The 18,092-nt window shown below is 38.8% G+C and overlaps 1 protein-coding gene across 7 annotated transcripts in view; it reads right to left on the reverse strand.

Moving 5' to 3' along the window:
- ST7 (suppression of tumorigenicity 7) overlaps positions 1–18,092 on the reverse strand; it is a 366,579-nt gene that overhangs the window by 13,260 nt on the left and 335,227 nt on the right. For 4 of the 7 annotated variants that reach the window (XM_037836311.1, XM_037836313.1, XM_037836319.1 and 1 more), the window contains exon 12: positions 7,215–7,365. In XM_037836311.1, the coding sequence (XP_037692239.1) occupies positions 7,215–7,365 (151 nt within the window). Of the gene's footprint in view, positions 1–7,214; positions 7,366–13,249; positions 13,520–18,092 lie in introns of those variants that run through there. The other 3 variants (XM_037836314.1, XM_037836317.1, XM_037836316.1) reach the window with 3 other exon arrangements.

Genomic DNA, 18,092 nt, shown 5'->3' on the forward strand with positions numbered 1-18,092 from the left:
TTGGGGGAGGGTGGAGACATGTATTATATACAACTTAAATATATATACACACACACACACACACACATATACATCCTGTACTGCCCCACCCCATGATTTTAAATATGCTTACAGTGCTCTTAAAATCTCCATCTTTCTCATGTCAATTGTTATTTACATCAAGTTCATAAAAACAATATTAAGGTTTTGGGCTGCACTAAACAAAAACAAATGAAATGTCTGCTTGCAATACTATCCTTTACCCATCCTGCTGTGCAGGGCCCAACAAAGTGTCAGATAAATAGTAGAGGGCTGGAGAGAGCCAGGCTAGAGGCGCTGTGTAACGCTGCCAGCCGGACCTCCCCAGCTCCTGGTCCTTTTCGTTGCAAAGACACATAACTGTTCCACAAGTCTCATGGCTTTAGCTAGCGAACATCCAGAAATTTTCCGAGTGCAAATACTAAGAAAACACTGATTTGGCAGTGCACACAGGAATGGAAAAATCATTTGAACAAATTTATTTTAAGAATGACTACAGACCTGCTAAAAATCTTTGATAGAATACACACTTCAGGGGAATTAAAAATATACATATATTTGGTTAAAAACAAATCAAGTCAAAACAAAACAAAAGCTAAGATACTCAGAGTTAATACATGGTATTTGCATGATATTTCTGCATTTTTCCTTTGTGTGCCATCCCTCTTTTGCCCTGATTTCTGTTGTGTCTTTGTGTCAAAATGTAACTGGGAATTAGTTAATGAATACATCAGGTCCCCTATAATAAAATCTGAGACATTACATTGACTTCTTTTATCCCTGACCAGATAACATTTTCTAGGCTCCATGCCTTTTAGTGCTGTCCCCACTGAGGCTCTCCACAGATACCTCTAGTAAAAGAATCAACAGAACCAAAGAATGGACAGAAGAATGGATACATGAACAAGTTAATTCCCAATTTTCCCAATGACTCTCTAATAACCTCTCATTTTATTCACCATATAGACAGAGACAGTAGGTGACTTTTGATATTTTTGTTGGTCCTGCTACCTTTTCAAAGAGGTTCTCAGAAAACTTTATACAGATAGATTATTTGTAATCAGAGAGAACTGAGTTTGAATCTAAGCTCTGCCTCTTTTAGTCCGTCATTCATCAAAAGGCAAATGCCTCCCTTGTGCACCAAGGATACAAAGGATACACTGTCCCTACACTCATGGACCTCACTACCTGGTGTGGGAAACAGATGATCCAAAATCATGAAAATAAGTGTAAAAGTCCCACTGCAGTAAAGTCCCACGAAGAGGTGATTTGTGGTGCTGTGTGTATCTAACAGTGGAGCAGTGAAGGTAACATCTGAAGGATGAGTAGGAACTACTAGGTTAACTACTGTAAGACTTTGGGTGGGTTGTTTAATGTGTCCCATTCTCTTCATCTGGAAAAATGAGAATTCCATGTACTGTGCAAAGTTGTTAAAGGGACTAAGTGTGACAGCAGAGGTCAAGGTGTTTAAATACAGTGCTCAGCTGCTCGATAAAGGTTAGTTTTCTTTTTACCTTCACTCTCTACTAAATCTTAAGTTTCTGTTTTCTCTCTCAGGCCACACTCCAGCTTATAAATAAAAATGCAGCTTGTTTGTATAAAATCAAAAGTGCAAAATTTAGAAGAGAAAATTATCAAAATGCAAATTTTATGTTCTCACTTTTGACTGCTCTGTAGGTAACCTGCCACGAAGACCATCTGTCTTTCATGAGGCATAAAGAAAACTGGCCTAAAAGCCAAACACCTGGGTTCTGATCCACATTCTTCCACTATCTAATTAGGTTGCCTTGGGAAAAATCACTGTCCCATGCTTAGATTTAAATGACATTACATTCCAGTTCTGAAGAGAAATTCTAGAGCTCTACAGCAAATTCACTAACTTGATGGTGACTCTCAACACTGTTCCTACTTCCGTCATAGTACTAATTGTCCACTCTATAAATCCATCCACACATAATATGCATGCACACACACACACGCACATGCACACATCAGTGCTCCTCCCAAAAGCATTCCAATGTCTTATTCATCTTGACAGTAACCCAACACAATGCTGGCAAAAAGAATGACTCAGTGTTTGCTGAATGAACAAATGAATGAATGCACAATCAGGAAGAGAAAGAATTTCCCCAAGGCTGAGTAAAGGAAAGGAGCAACCTGGCTCTATGAACAGCAGATGGGAGATGGGGGGTGGGGATGAGGAGAAGCATCATACAATATCTGGAGACTGGGTATTAGGATCAGTTAGCTAAGAGCAGAGACTTCAGCTGATCATTGTTTTCTCCCAAGTTACAAAATTTTGCCTTGGATTTATAAAAGAAAAAAATCTCTTCGTTAGTAGTCCAAAAAGTGCCAGCCTTTGGAGGATAGGTTTGGTTAGAGGAAATGCCCTGAAGACCACATCTTAGAGTGAGTTGCATTTGCCTTTAGGTTCAAAGAGAATAAATTAGAATTAGAATCTCATCCTATGCTTCAACAATGGGCCATTTTCCCCTATCAAAGGAAATACTCTACTGTAGCTTTCCTAAAAAACACCACCTTCAAATCTTATACATTATTTAATGAATTCTTTGTGGTGGTGGTGGTCAGGGTGGGGTGGGGGTGTGGGGCTCCAAAAGGAAAATAAAGAGTCTTACTTGGTCAAATGGAAAAAAATGGAAACAAAGAAAGGCTAAGTGATTTACTCCATGGCATATTAGTTTTCTCATATATAGAACTAAAAAATTAAATCTGAAGTTCACAGTTGTGTCAGCAGACAACCCTGTTTTATAAAATAAATACAGCCAAAGCAGAGCCTTGAAAAGATCAAGGTTGGAGGGAGATAAAGCCATAACAGTATATAATATAATACTGGTAAAACAGAAGATGTATCATGAAAAATAGGACCCCAAAAGATGCAAGCCATTGTAAATAAGACCCAGTTCAAAGGGGATTCCTCATTCCTAAATGTTTTTTTTAATATTCAACTCATACTTGCAATGGTGTGTGCATGAGGATAACCAGAACCTACAGTGTTTAAAATGAGTATAATTCAGATAAGGTGGCAGCTGTGTGTATGTGTAATGAACTAAGTTACAGAACAAAACACATATTATAAAAATCTTGTAAATTAAAACTTTCCCCCTTTCGTGATTATCTTGACTTTGAGGAACATATTGTATAATTTCAGGGGCTGGGACAGTGATGAATCAAACAGTTTGGAAACCTTTGAAATGCTGATGTATTTGTGGTTGAGGACTCAGTTCTTTTTTTTTTTAAACCACCATATGTTTCAAACTCAAACAATCTCTGCCATGTATCAGCTGGGCTTTAAGGTTTTATCAAAAATGTGAAATTTTTTCAGCATGATTGGTGAGAAACTCACTAATTTCAAAGTATGACTAATGCTCCAACATAATAAATTCATTATAAAGCAAAGCAGAAATATACTTCCACCCCATCCCCAAACCAACACTGAAGATATTAAAAAAACAAAAACAAAAACAAAAAAACCCTCCAAAAGATTGACTAAAGAATGATCATTTTTAACGTGGAAACTAGTGAAATTAGGTGTGCTATTGTTTTCTTCCCTGCATTCCCTTCCTAATAAAAAACAGGTTGGAAGGGGGTTGGGGAGTGGCCTTAAATTTCAGAATGAAGAAAAGAAGGATTCAAACGAGAAAAATCTGAACAAAAGGGTGGAGATGTCAAAAGGCACCACCAAGTGGTGAACTGGAGGAAGTGCAGCCTCCTCGCTGAGGCACAGCCTGCTTGACAACTGCCCTCAGCAGCAGCTGCTCTGAAGTCTATGAACCTGGGGCAGGGGAGTGTCATTTAATATCATCTGTGGTTTGTGGTTTTCAAAAATTAGTTAAATAAGTAATACTGTAGCTGGCTGAGTCACAATTCTAATTCAAGTCCTCTGATTTAAAATCTAGGGCTCTGATGCCTCCATGTAATTTAGTTTAGAATGGACCCAAATCTAGAAGTGATTTTAAAAAATTATTCAAAACTCTCTGGGGTTAGGGTGGTAATTCTTTCTCTAAATTCTGTGACAGATTTATAGCTTTGTTTTTAAAACTGACCAAAGTTTATCTGGAGTTTCATTTGCAATACCATTTCAAAGATTATTTTTTCTAAATATAAATGTATATGTACACACATATATACATATTTATGCTTGTAGAAAATACAAGAGTATACTTGATTTTAAAAAGATAGATGCTTCTTGTAGAACATTTGAAAAAATACAAATATAAAAAAGAAAAATTACTAAAAATCTGTAACTGGGTAATAACCACTTAAAACAATTAGGTGTGCTTATTTCCAGTCTCTTTACTTTGTGTATACATAGAATTTATTTTCTTTTTTATAAATCAGGCTCATTCTGTATTTAAAATGTTCAAAATTCAACAACAAGGTAAATTTTATACAAAATGACGAACTCTCTAAACACTAGAAAGGGACCAGGTTAATTAAGTATACCCTAGTATGTAAGTAGTAATGTAAATTTGAATTATGGGCTTGCAAGCAGAGGTTTCAGAAATGAATAATCCTCTTATCCTTAAGTACTCAGGAGAGGCCTAAATAGCTGCTACTAAAGAAAAATGCAGTGAAGAAAAAAAGTGAACTTGGGTTTACATCTTGGCACTATGAACAGCAGCCACATGAACTTTAACAAGTTATTAATCTCAATGAGTCTGTTTCTTCTCTTGAAAATTTGAGATGGCCATCCCTGTCCTGCCTAACTCAGAACATTATTGGGGGTGGGGGTGGGCATAGGTAAATGAAATGATGTCAATGCCAACCCTCTGTAAACTACTCAGTTATGCAAACACTCTTCAAGGTTCTTGGTATTCTCCAAGGCCTTCAGTACATACCAAGACCTCTCATAGTTCTTTGTTCTAAAATTGAATGTCATGGCTCTCTTTTCTAAAAATTGCATAGCCGTGTAATTGATTTCATGGCTTTTTCCCTCTTCCACTTAAGATGCAGAATTTTAGTGGCTGGAATCACGGTTATCTTTCACAAACACTTCCCCACAGTGGTTCCTCCTTATTAGTATGTAAGGATCAAATGCAAAATTCCCTTTTTCTATAGGTCCTTGACTGCCTTGATGTACTGTTTTATGTCTAAAAGCCCACCTCCTCTTTTTATCCTAATAAAGCACTCTGCCAATCTAATTTGGGCTAAATTCCCCCAATATTACCACCCTGCTTGATTTTGCAGCTCCCCTAGGTCACTTCACATTTCTCTCAATCTCATAGTCCTTCCCAGTTGATCCAGAACATTTCCTCAGTGTTATCTGATAATACAGGTAACACATTTCCAGAGTTTCCAGTTACTCCTAATAGAATTTTTATTTTACTATCATTATGCCATTCCTAGCATGGTATCTGTACATTCCACCCCAACCCAAGCCACTATTCTTTTTGGTCCTTTCTAAAGGACTGAATTTGGATTGATCAGATCCAATTAATGATCTTCTACTATAATAGATATATATGTATACACATGCACACACACACTATATATATATAGGTTCTTATTTTATGAGCTAATTTATCCATCTCATATTTTATACAACTAACACTACGTGAAGTCTCTCAAGTTCTGTTTGGCTGGGCTTTTTCTGTTTATTTCTCATGCTTCAATAGAAATTCCTTTGTCTCTTCTTGATAGAATACTCTACTAACAACAATAAGCCCAAGCCAGAGAGGATCCTCACATGCCCACACATGCCCTGAGTAAAGTATGCTGTGTTTTAACGCAGCCAGATACAGTTGCCAGCACTGAGCAGCACACCTGGACTACATTATTACATTAACAGAGGTGGGGGTGAAAGCATCAATCAAATCAACATCCCTCAAGATATAAATAGTAAATTATATAAGTAGATCCACAATTAATTAATTCTCTAAAGAAATATTTTTAACAACTAGGCAAAAAACTCTCAATCAACTTTGAGTCCCATCTCTACCAATTTATCTTTATTCCATCCCATTTTGCACATATTCCCCCACCCTTTCCTGCATCAACTTGGAATTCTGCTGGATTAGGGAAGCACAGGAAAAAGGAGAAGCAGAGGGTTATCAAAATAAAAATGGAAGCAGCAAAGATAAACAGAGTGAAAGGGATTAAAAAGACATTTGTTTGTGAGGCTGATCAGAGTAGGGTTTGAACTAGGAAAAAATTATCAGAAGCCTCTAATATTTATTGTTTTGTTTCACCATGAGATTAAAAAAACATACTATATGCTGTACTTGTTTTGCTTACATTATCGATAGCAGAGTCTTCAGGTACACATTGTCTACTAATCTGCAGTCTTGGGCCTTTTTTTCGTAATTTACATGCTCCCAAACAGTCCCATCACTTAGCATTTCTTCACACAGTATCCTTTGTCCTCGATCTGTCCTAGATCTTCAAGGCTTGGAGCAAATCTCATCTGACCTATAAGGTTAACCATGATAACTGCTCCACCTGTAGAATATCCCTTCTGAAAAAAAATTGCTGGGCAGTTACCACATGCTGCTGGCTGCTTCTCTCAACTAGATGAAACATTTCTCCAGGTTAAAGAGCATGTCTCATCTGCTGTTAGAGCTCCTTCTGCCTACACAGGCAAGAATGATGCTATCTACAGATAGCATGTACTCAAATTTATTTATCCTTCCATCTACCCCAAAGACATTTCTCTATTCACAAACAAATGTTACACCTGCCACCAAACACTACAGTCCAAGGGCCACTACTCTTGTTTCGAAGCATAACTGCTGCTTCGTTGTACATGGCCAACCCAGAACTAGAGGAAGATAACTGTGGCTATTTAGCCAACCCTTTCAGTAATGCCATCAAGAAGTAATCAGAGCCCATCATAAGGCCTAATCCCTTGCCTAAAACTGCTACGATGCCAATTGGTATCCCAGTCTCCAAGGAAGATTTTCAGGGTAGCAGAGTATTACTCTCCCAGAATAGTCCTGAATCCAAACAGTCCATTTTACCATTTTGAACTGTAGAGACAGCATCACTACAATAATACCCACCATCAGTGGGGAAGTAGAGAGCCTAAGTGATTAACTGTCTCTCAATAATGGGATATTGTAGATAAGAAGACCTATATATATGCAAATCTTCGTTATTCACCATGAGGACTCAGGGTAAAAACTGTTTTGGTACCTTTTCATGCCTTAAAATATTTTCAAAGAAAGAAAATTACTTACTGCCTTCCCACGTACAATGCAAAAGATTCAAAGCCCCTTCCACCCTCTTCCAGTGTGCAAGATGAAAGAACGCATATGCTATTGCTTCACTGTCTCCTCTCTTCAGGATATGTTCTGGGGGTAGGATTAAGCTTTTCATTTCTAGTAGGTACTGAAATAAAAAAGGGAGGAGACAGATGTGTTAATACATAGCAATTTGGAATTCAGTATTGAAAACAGAGAAGTTGATTTCCCCAAAGCCACCATTCATAAGCATTTCATCAAACCTGCAACTTCATAACTACACTTGAAGGCAATTACTAAAATATCCAGCAATCCAAAGTTTGCTGACAGATGATTAGCCTTGTACTAGTTTCCTACAGTGACGATTAGAAGCTTTCAGACTAAGATAATCTAACCAAAGAAAAAAAAATTATATATAGATAGATAGATAGATAGACTAAAAGAGCCTTAAGGAACATTTAGAAGACACATAATTCGGTATAATTTTGTAACCAGAATGAAAATATATAAAACACACACCTAAAGGTTAAGAAGTGATATGACTAAACCAACTGGCATTAGAGAAACTTGAGATTGACTAGCACTGCTTTTTTTTTTTTTTTTTAATTACAGGGCCACACATAGCTTCTCAGATTCTGGAGGGAGGAAAGATGACATAGGATGACCCAAGGGAGTGGAGTAGTACAGAGCCAATGTACATCCCAAAAAATACAATGTTTTTCTAGATTCTTTCCCAAAGACTAGAAGGTCTGTTCTCAGCTTAAGCCTCTTTGTTATCTGCTACAGTGGAAGTGGGCATACAGGTCCAGGATGAATATTCTTCCTGGGGGCTCAGAGAAGGCTAAGTTTCTATTTTTATTCTTTTGCATTTATTACAGAAAGGGGAGCAAATTTAGAAGGGTTTTATTTATTTATTTATTTTTTGGTATTTGTAAATGTAAACCTCTGTGCTGGCTGGCATTCTCCCTGCGCTCCATTCCTCACTACCTCTCCTCCCTGTTCCATTCCTAACACACATATGCACATATCCACTACCACTACCACCCCATACTCCCAACAAAAACAATCCATGTATCTCCTTTAAAATATAGATTAGCAGGGATGGAGGGATGCATTTAATTAAAATGGGGAGAACTCAGCAAAAGGAAGTGTTATGAGAAGTTCAAAAATTTTAATGTCAGAAATAATGGCCTGTGGAGTTATCTGCTGGTAGAAATTTATGTAAGAAGGTGAAGGGTGGAAGAGTCCTGTTATACGGATTATGACATAAATATCAATTTTTCATGATCACCTCGCTGTGGATTTATATGCTTTGAGCATAACCCAGTTGCCTTAAAGCTTTCTCTCTAGCTGGTACTCTCGATGTCAGTGTGCACAGCCCAGCAGGAGTCAGGAGGACACATTCTGGCATCTTGGTTCAGCAACTCAACCTTTTCTCACTCTGGGTCTGAAATGTGGAGAAACCTCCAAGCCTCTGGCCTCAAAGCAGGAAGAGTAGGGGGTGAGCAAGCCCCTGAGTGCTGCTGAGAGCAGTGATAAAGCCATTATGACTGGGGGGTGGGGTGGGACAGAAAGGACTCATGGGGGGCTTTCTACCTCTCCCTAGTCGGCCTACAAAAGGTGTTTACTATTTTGATGGGAGCTCCTCAGCATGAGTTCCAAAATAACATTTTGGTCATTTGCCTTTCTGGATTCTATAAGTTACTGTTTTTTCTTCCTACATCTTCTTTTAAAACAGTGCAGAACAAATATCTTTTGGGAAAAGAATAGAGAATTGTCTAATAATCCAACTAGCTCTCTCTCTTTGAAGCATATCACCCACCACATACCTATAAAAGGTGGATTGTATGCACAGAGATGCTTGGCTATCATCCGTGATTTTGTTACCTCAGTAGAAGCCCTTATAATATAGTTTGCTACTACCCGTGATGGTTTTAAAAAACCCCAAGGCTATGAGCCATGAGAAGGATACATAACTTATAAAGTGTTATGAAGTGTATTAATTGTTTCAGAGTAAGAGAAGAAAGACCATTGGTTACCCTTTATAATCAACAGGAAAACAAATGAGAGAAAACTTCCTGCCTATTGAGAACCCTAGAATAAGATTTTGATTTCTGAGTTTCTAATAATTATTTAGAGCCACCCTGCCTACTAAATAGTCAATTTTAAAAGAATCATATTGTATGAAATTTGAAACTAAATTTGAAAGCAACTAGCTTATGTGTCTCAGGTATACAGACGTCTCTTCAGGGACCCTGAGAATTGGATGGTGAGTGAAAGAAAAATGTAAGCCACCGCTCCTTTTTTTTTTTTTTAAATCTTCATTTTATTGAGATATATTCACATACCATGCAGTCATACAAAACAAATCATACATTCGATTGTTCACAGTACCATCACATAGTTGTACATTCATCACCTAAATCAATCCCTGACACCTTCATTAGCACACACACAAAAATAACAAGAATAATAATTAAAGTGAAAAAGAGCAATTAAAGTAAAAAAGAATACTGGGTGCCTTTGTCTGTTTGTTTGTTTGTTTCCTTCCCCTATTTTTCTACTCATCCATCCATAAACAGACAAAGGGGAGTGTGGTCCTTATGGCTTTCCCAATCCCATTGTCCCCCCTCATAAGCTACATTGTTATACAATTGTCTTCGAGATTCATGGGTTCTGGGTTGTATTTGATAGTTTCAGGTATCTACCACCAGCTACCCCAATTGATTAGAACCTAAAAAGGGTTGTCTAAATTGTGTGTAAGAGTGCCCACCAGAGTGACCTCTCGGCTCCTTTTGGAATCTCTCTGCCACTGAAGCTTATTTCATTTCCTTTCACATCCCCCTTTTGGTCAAGAAGATGTTCTCCATCCCACGATGTCGGGTCTACATTCCTCCCTGGGAGTCATATTCCACGTTGCCAGGGAGATTCACTCCCCTAGGTGTCTGATCCCACGTAAGTCACCACTCCTTTTATTTCTGGATTAGGAAAGGCTTTCAAAATTCTTCCATTAATCATCTGTGAGAGAACTCTTCTCTAGGTCAAAAGAACCTTCAGGAATAGGGGTAACTAGGAGTAAGCGGGCCTAATAGTCACCCACAACTGTAGGTAGAGGCCAAAACAAACTAGGAGGGGGCAAGACAAAGGAAACTTGGGGGGGGGGGGGTTGTAGAAAATTACCAACAAAATATCTGTTCTGTCCATATGGTAGCCTCTACTATGTGTCTATTTAAATTTAGATTAGTTAACATAAAATAAAATTTAAAATTCAGTTCTTCAGTCCCACAATAGCCATATTTCAAGTCCTTCAGTACCATATGTGGCTAATGACTACCGTAATGGATAATGCAAAGAATATTTCTATTATCATAAAAAGTTCTATTGGAAAGTGCAGTTATAGACAATGGTTTCCAATCTTTCAAGTGGACCAATTTTTAATGTGAAAAAATTTCAGTCACCCACAATAGGAGTTATGAGTATCTATTGATTAAAAATACACAATTTGACAAAATGCTACAATAAATGCAATTCAATAAAAGTTCACTTAAAAGCACTGTTGGCTACCATGGCATCTACATACATTTGAAAAACAGTAGTTCACGTGTGTGAGACAGATGGTTTACTCAGCCTGTAGGCCAAATGGGGTGCATATGGATTCAAGGACATCTTCTACAGCCCCAAATGTGGGCTGTGAGGTAATGATCTGTTTCTCCTCTGTGCTCCCTCTGATCTGTGTTATATGCCCTTTTTATACACAACCTTATACTAATTATCTGTCTCTCTTTCTTCCCAGTGGATAAAACTCTCAAAAGCATGAAAATTATCACCTTCATCTTAATTTACCCTATTGTCCCTCCTACAGAGAGCCTTGCACATCAAGGTTAAAAAAAAAAAGTTGAATTAAATTGAAATCTCACTTCCTAATAAGTCTTTCAAGATTAGTATCTCTGGTCTAGAAATCAGCAGCTCACCAAGGAAACTAAACTGCCTTCTCATAGGTTAGACCTATAAAGATGATTTATACTTCTGTATAGTTCCAAACACATTGTTGGCCTTAACCAAATGAGGAAGGCTAATAACAACGTGTTATGTTTTTGGCCAGGCTTAAGATAGCTGGCAAGATCAGTTCTCAACATGTGCAGCATTTAAATTAGAAAGGCATGGAACAACATTTCACATCTTACTTGTCAAGAGAAAAATAAATGGAAGAGGGCAGAGCCTATCCACAAATATGCAGAAATCAATTAGAATAACTGTAGCTCACAAATCAGAGAACACTCTGCTTGTCTATAATAACTATTTGGCTTCTATTAGCTAAACCAACATTCTGTACTATAGTGCCTATCATCCTGCCTCTAACTTCCTTCCCAGAATCTCAAATCACACTGACTTGAAGAATAGTTCTTCTAAAGATTTCAGAAGCAACTTTTCAAAATCTGTTTGTGTCAGAATCCACTCCCTTATGCCCAACATAGAAATATATAAAGTTAAAACACACAAGAGGAGATGAAGGCATCCTTGGGAGTGAGTAGTACCTGTCAGGGAGATATCTGTGCAGAGGCTGGCTCACCTGTCAGGAAAGCTGCAGAAGACAGTTGGCCTGTCAAGAGGTACCCCAGATGACTGCTTAGGTCTCTTTTAACTGTTAAGGTCTTATAATTCTATAATAGTTTGAGTGAAAATGACCCCAATGTTATCTGTCATATAGATAGTAATGCCAAATAATTAAGTCATACCCTGTTTTGGAATTTCAGCACCACTAATTGCATAAGTCATATGACAACCATAGCAAAAATATGAGAGTAAACAAAATGTGCAAGAAGAGGTTAAATTATGGCACATTTTGAGGACAACTATGAATTTGCCCCCAAAAATCAGGTAGTGGAAGAATATTTACAAACAGGGAGAAATGTTCTTGATATATTACTAAATGGAAAGAAATCAGTCTACCATGAAATATACATAGATTATGATTTTGGTAATGAAAAGGTATATGTAGACATGAAAAAAACAACAAAGTAACAGATTGAACATTAATGGTAGTTAAATATTTGATATTATGGGAGATCAATTTCTTCTGTGCTTTTGCTGTGCTTTCCAAGTTTTCTGTAGTAAACATGTTTAAGTTTTCTCTTTCTATATGTATGTAGGTATATATATATGTTGGTGTTTAAGCATGTATATTATATTTATCTATTTCATATATATATACATGTATAAATACAAACCTATTTTCTAAACTTGCATCAAAAACACACAAAACAAACCACACAAACAAACCAAAAAAAGGGTAACTGCAGACAGCAGCTTTTTTGCATGTCCATGGTACTTGAGTGTAACTCGTTCTAAAACAGGCTACAAGCCCAGGGAAGATTTAAACAACAACAACAACAACAAAAAACCACGAAAAGTAAAACAAAATAGAACACTGAAGAATTCAGAAAATAAAACTGATGTTATCTGAAAGAGATGCTATATACTGAGTTTCAGTGTTGCTTAGTCCCTGGACTCAGTAAGACACGCAGCTGGAACATGCAAGCAACCATGGCTGCGATGTAGAACGAGGTGCACATTACCAAGGCCCCCTACATCAAGCCTCCTCATCTAACACCTGTCAATTTGAACCACTGTTTCAATGTTGGCTGTCCCATTTAGCTAAGAGACCTTGGACAAGTTATTTAATTTCTTTGAACCTTAAATTTGCTCGTCTTTAAAAATGGATTTAAACACATTTTGCTAACTTCATTTCTTAAAAATTACATAAGATATGTGAAACATTCACACAGTACCTGTCACATAACTATTCACTAAATAGTAGCTATTTTTTGCTAATAAAACAACCAAAATGTTCAAATTAACTGTATGTATAAGTTGAGTTTTGTTTGTGTGTGTCCCAAAGGTACATGAGTCTGTTTCTAGGTAAAATAACTTAAGCAATTTTGTCATAGTAACAGCTGTTAAACAGTTGAACAGGCTATTGGTGGTCACCAACTGACCAATATGGAAACAATCACAAAGCAGAGCTGAACTTCCAAATTAAATCTGGTCATCTGCAGTATCACTCAGGGATCCTCATCACAAGGTACCTGTTTCTTCCTGTTCACTTACCTATTCATCACTTTGCTTTGCTTCATGTGAAAAATACGGAAGCTCATCGTGTGCCCCAAGGGCAAATCCATGGGAGTGGCCACAGGGTACCTCAAGGACATAGTTATGGGAGTGTCAGTGTATCCCAACCACATGAACATGAATCAAGCAAGGCCCCTGCCCTGGTGACCCATAATCTTTGCAGGCATGTGTGTCTGTGTGTAGAGACAAAGAAACATAATAAAATTCAACATGATAAATGCCTTCATAAGAAGTACATACTATATACTAAGGAAGCAAATGGAGAACACTGTTTCTGAGAAGGTGTTACAGGGGAAGTAAACCCAAGGAAGTGTTTGCCATACAAAGAAGATGAAGAGGAGAATTCAGGCCAGGAACAAATCTGGGCAGTGGCACCAAAGTATCAAAAGGTATAATCTGGTGATGCTTGAGTACCAACATGATAGTAATCACCAATGCTGAGCAAACTTATGCCACCCATTATCTCAGTTAATTCTTACAACTCTATGAAGGAGGTAATATTATTATTTCTATTTCAAAGCTAGGTAAATGGGGTTTTGGGGAAGTTAGGTAACTTGCCAAGGGTTGCCTAAATAGTATATGATGGAATCTGCATTTGAATTCAGGTTTTATGCTACTGTCCAAGAAAGTGAAGCTGGAAAAGTAGGTTGTACAAGGCCATGCATGATATGCTCCAGAATTGACTTTCACCCTGAGTTACTAAGTGGTTTTCAAACTTTTAGACATAGAATGATTTGTTCCAAGAAAAGAAGAAATCTAACATAGAACATGTGAAATGGATGAAAAACAAAGGTGCAGATAAATCTGGGGAAGGCACACAAATCATCATGGTTTCTGGGAAGACAGTTTGAAAACTCCTGCAGTAGGCAACTGGGAAATTAGTTGGTTAAAGTTGTGTTTTTTGAAAGAAATGGGTGAGTCACGTGGAGGACCACTGGACAGAGACAAGAGACTAAAGTTGGCAAAGCTTTAGAAAACCCCTGCTGTGGTCCAGGTGAGGGGTGACAAGGGAAGGAGAAGACTTCCCAGGACTTGGTCTCTTACTAAATCTGACGGTGACAGAAGGAATCAAGGACAATTGTGAAATTTTTAGCTTAGGAAACTAGAATAATGTGAGGTCATTATCTAGGATGAAGACACCAATGGAAGAAGAGGCTTAGGAGAAGTAGGAAGGTAACAAAATAGGGTTGAAGTGCCTGCAGACCACATACGTAGAGATGATCTGAGTGCGCAGGACTGGAGCTTGGGAGAGACACTGGGGACACAGATTTGGATGTTCCGGGCCAGTGGCAGAACATAAAGCAGTGGGAGAGAGCATGATACCTCCCAGGGAAGCTTCAAACAACAGAGGAAAGGGCAGTGAATGTAGCATCCAGAGGACCAACATGAAGGGGTGGGCAGGAGAGGAAGGACCCAGATGGAGAGAGTACTCAGAGACTCAAGAGTGTGACAGACAGGTGTCATACAGTCAAGATGGCCTCAAGATATAAAAAGTGGTCAGCGAAGCACATGTTGAGGAGAGATTAAATAGAATGAGGTTTGAGAAGAGGCCAAAGGATCTGGTGACCTTGGCGGGGGGTGGGGGGACAGGAGCAGCTGAAGTGATTTTTGTTTAAGAAAGAGATCTCTTTAAAACTTTCTATTTCTCAGAAATGTAGCTAAAAATCGGTTTCTGCTAACTTTCCCTCTGGGTCATATTTCCACAATACATACTCCTTACTCTAATCCAAAAAAGCTCTGGAACAAAATAGTACTCAATTCAAAGAAATTTATATTGAAATAATATTTCTGGAATGTGCCATTGAAACACATCATAGACAATCCGTCCAGAGCATTTTGAGTTTCTGCTTCCATGCTTCAAGCATTTTTAAATGCTAAAACCCACTACACATTTTGTTTCCTAAATTGGATTAAGAAGCAATTTTATACTCTGTCAATCAGCTTTACCAAGATATAAAGGGAGGATTGCTTCAGTGTTTGCATGAAATAGAATTTCCATCACTATAACAAGTCCTATGGATATTCCATTAGCATATACGATTACCAGGATATTTTCCCCCTTCAACTTCTTGAAATCCCCATGAAATTAGAGTTTCTAGATTACTATTAGATGAGGTTTTAAAAATATATATATATAATTTTTAATGGGAATGCAGTTCTGTCATAGCATTCTTCATTCTCTTGACTCTATTTTCTCATGCCTTTCCTAGACTCTGATTTTAAAATCAAGTATCTACTAGGCTTGGTCCTCATCTCAATATTCTGTCAAGCTCAGGCTGCCCTTGGTAAAACAAGTTTCAGGAGTATGGCAAGGTTCTGTCCCTCAGCACCTTCAGGGATTGCCCCCTGCTCCCTCTGCTGTGCCTTGGGCTGGCTCTAAGAGTGCATGGTTTAACAGCTCGGAGATGTCAGGGAGGATTAAGACAAAAGTTTCCCCCCAATGGTGCTGGTGATTTTTCTTGATTTTTCTCCCTCAACAGCTCCACCCACAACACCCAGCCATCCCAAGGGGCTGGCACTGGCTCCCTTAGTCTGCTCCTGGCTGCTCAGAGTGGGTGTGGGGGCTCCTGTTCCATGGGTGGGGCCTCAAGAATCTGGGATTTGCCTTGGGGATTGGGAGTAGGGGAGGCAGGTTTAGGCATCTGTTACTTTCTAAACTCTAGGCAAAGAGGTTGCTGGGCTACCAGACTTTTCTTCCCAGATTCAACCAGAGCAGTTCTAGATCTACTAGTTTTATTTATTAAGGATTCATATATCAGAAGAAAAAAAAATGTTTACTGCTCATAAATAATAAAAATTGCTGTTAGGGTGTGTTTTTCTGTGGAAGCAAAAGCAAAACTTCCATGGGTGATCTAAGCGTAGGCTGGTCAGTGGGGGTTTGTGCCTGGTAGTAAAGAGGTCTTGTGACTTGGGAAGTCCTCCTTCACTTTTGTATCAGTCAGGGCTCAATTCTGGTGCCCACAAGTCTGAGGTTTTCAGAGCTGAGAGGAAGGCTTCTGCATTTTGTATGCAGACAGAGCAGCCCCACAGTGTTGCACATTAGGAGAATATTTATAAGAGCAAAGCATAGGATTTGGTTTTAAGGAGCTACAGAACACCCCAGATTAAATTCTCCAGCTATGAGCTGCAGCTGGATGCCTGTCCCTTCTTTTATGTGGTCCTGTAGCACCCCATCTATTACTTCATGGGGCACTGCCTTGTTTGTTTTCTCAATGACTGGGGCGCTCCTTGAGAGGATGGACCACGTTGTTACCAGTGTTCGGTGCTTGGCATACGGTAGGTGCTCAGTGTTAGTTGAATGCCATATTGGAAAGGAAAAGGCCTCTGATGCAGAAATGAACACTTGGAGAATGTAGAGGCTGATGAATAGCAGGAAGACTACAACCTCCATCTAGAGGAGGGTTCCCTGCCACCTCGACCTCATTCCACTCAAGTGTTCCTCTTGCCCTGGGGGTGGGTTGTCAGGCATCATTCTAAAAGCCCAAATCCAACTAGCTGGCAAAATTAAGTGCATCTTGGAATAAAACAAATAATTGCTTGTTTTTCAGGGGTTGAAAAAGAAAAACTTCGGGAAGAACAAAAACTTAATAGAAACTGGAAACATTTTGGCTGGAGAGGCAATTGATAGGTTCAGGGTGTGCACATGTGTGTTGGGGACTGTTAAGGGGACCCTAAAATCTGCTTACTCAGACTGGGAGATTTGAGTCACATTGTAGAGAGACAGGTATGGCCTTACCTTCCATGAGAAGGAAGACACCAGCCACTTTTGGGGCAATGAGGGTGAAAAAGGCAAAGACACTTCATGAGACAACCTCATTCATTCCTAGAACAGATTTATAGGTCATTACCACCTGAGGAGGCTGGGGGCAGAGAGACAAGGAGAGGAAAAGGCCAAGCTTCATCCCAGACATGAAGCACTGGGCTAGGGCAGAGAGGATGGAGTGGGAGGTGGCAGGAAACAAGGGTGATACTCTGCTCAGACTAGGAAATCAAACAGAGGTTGGAAAAGAGTAACTCGTAATAAGCTGCAAGTAAAGGACTCACTAAGCAACTACAAGAAGAGGGGAATACCAGAAGACAATAAACAGTAAGAACAGTAAGAATTTGCTAGAGCCTCTCTTCAAACTAGAAGGCCTGAAAGACCCTGTGTGTACTCAAGGCCAGGGACATTGTAGTGTCAACTGCTGTTACTCACTCCCTGGTTGTTGTTCTTCAAGCTAGGGTGGCCCAGGAAGTAACTGTTAGTGCATGATTCTAGGCAGCCTCTACTTCCACCCAGGCTGCAAGTTCAGAAATTGAGCTGAAGGTAAAACGGAAGAGATGAGGAAGAAGCTAATATGTATTAAGCACATACTGTGGACTGTATGAGTTACATAATATAATTCCATTTACTTCTTATCAGTCCTAGGCTGCTATTCTTACCTCCATTTTATCAAAAAGGAAATGGGCAGGAAGCTAATTGAGTCCCCTCATAATTGCCTCTGATCCCACGGATAGGAAGTAGTGGGAGTTGTTTTGATCACTTTTGAACCTTTTCAACTATACCTCATAGCTCAGCCTACCTTTGTGTCACTATCCCTGCTCTTTCATTATAATTAGTGTTTTCCCCCAGTAATTACGGTAATACTACATAGGGCCTGACAATTCAGGAAAAGAATAAATATACGTGGCTAACAATGTTCCACCTTACTAGTAGTGTCAAAGAAATGCAAACTAAAAGAACAAAACTACATTTGTACTTAATAA

Source organism: Choloepus didactylus, chromosome 5 (genome assembly GCF_015220235.1).
Source record: "Choloepus didactylus isolate mChoDid1 chromosome 5, mChoDid1.pri, whole genome shotgun sequence".
Taxonomy (NCBI): domain Eukaryota; kingdom Metazoa; phylum Chordata; class Mammalia; order Pilosa; family Megalonychidae; genus Choloepus; species Choloepus didactylus.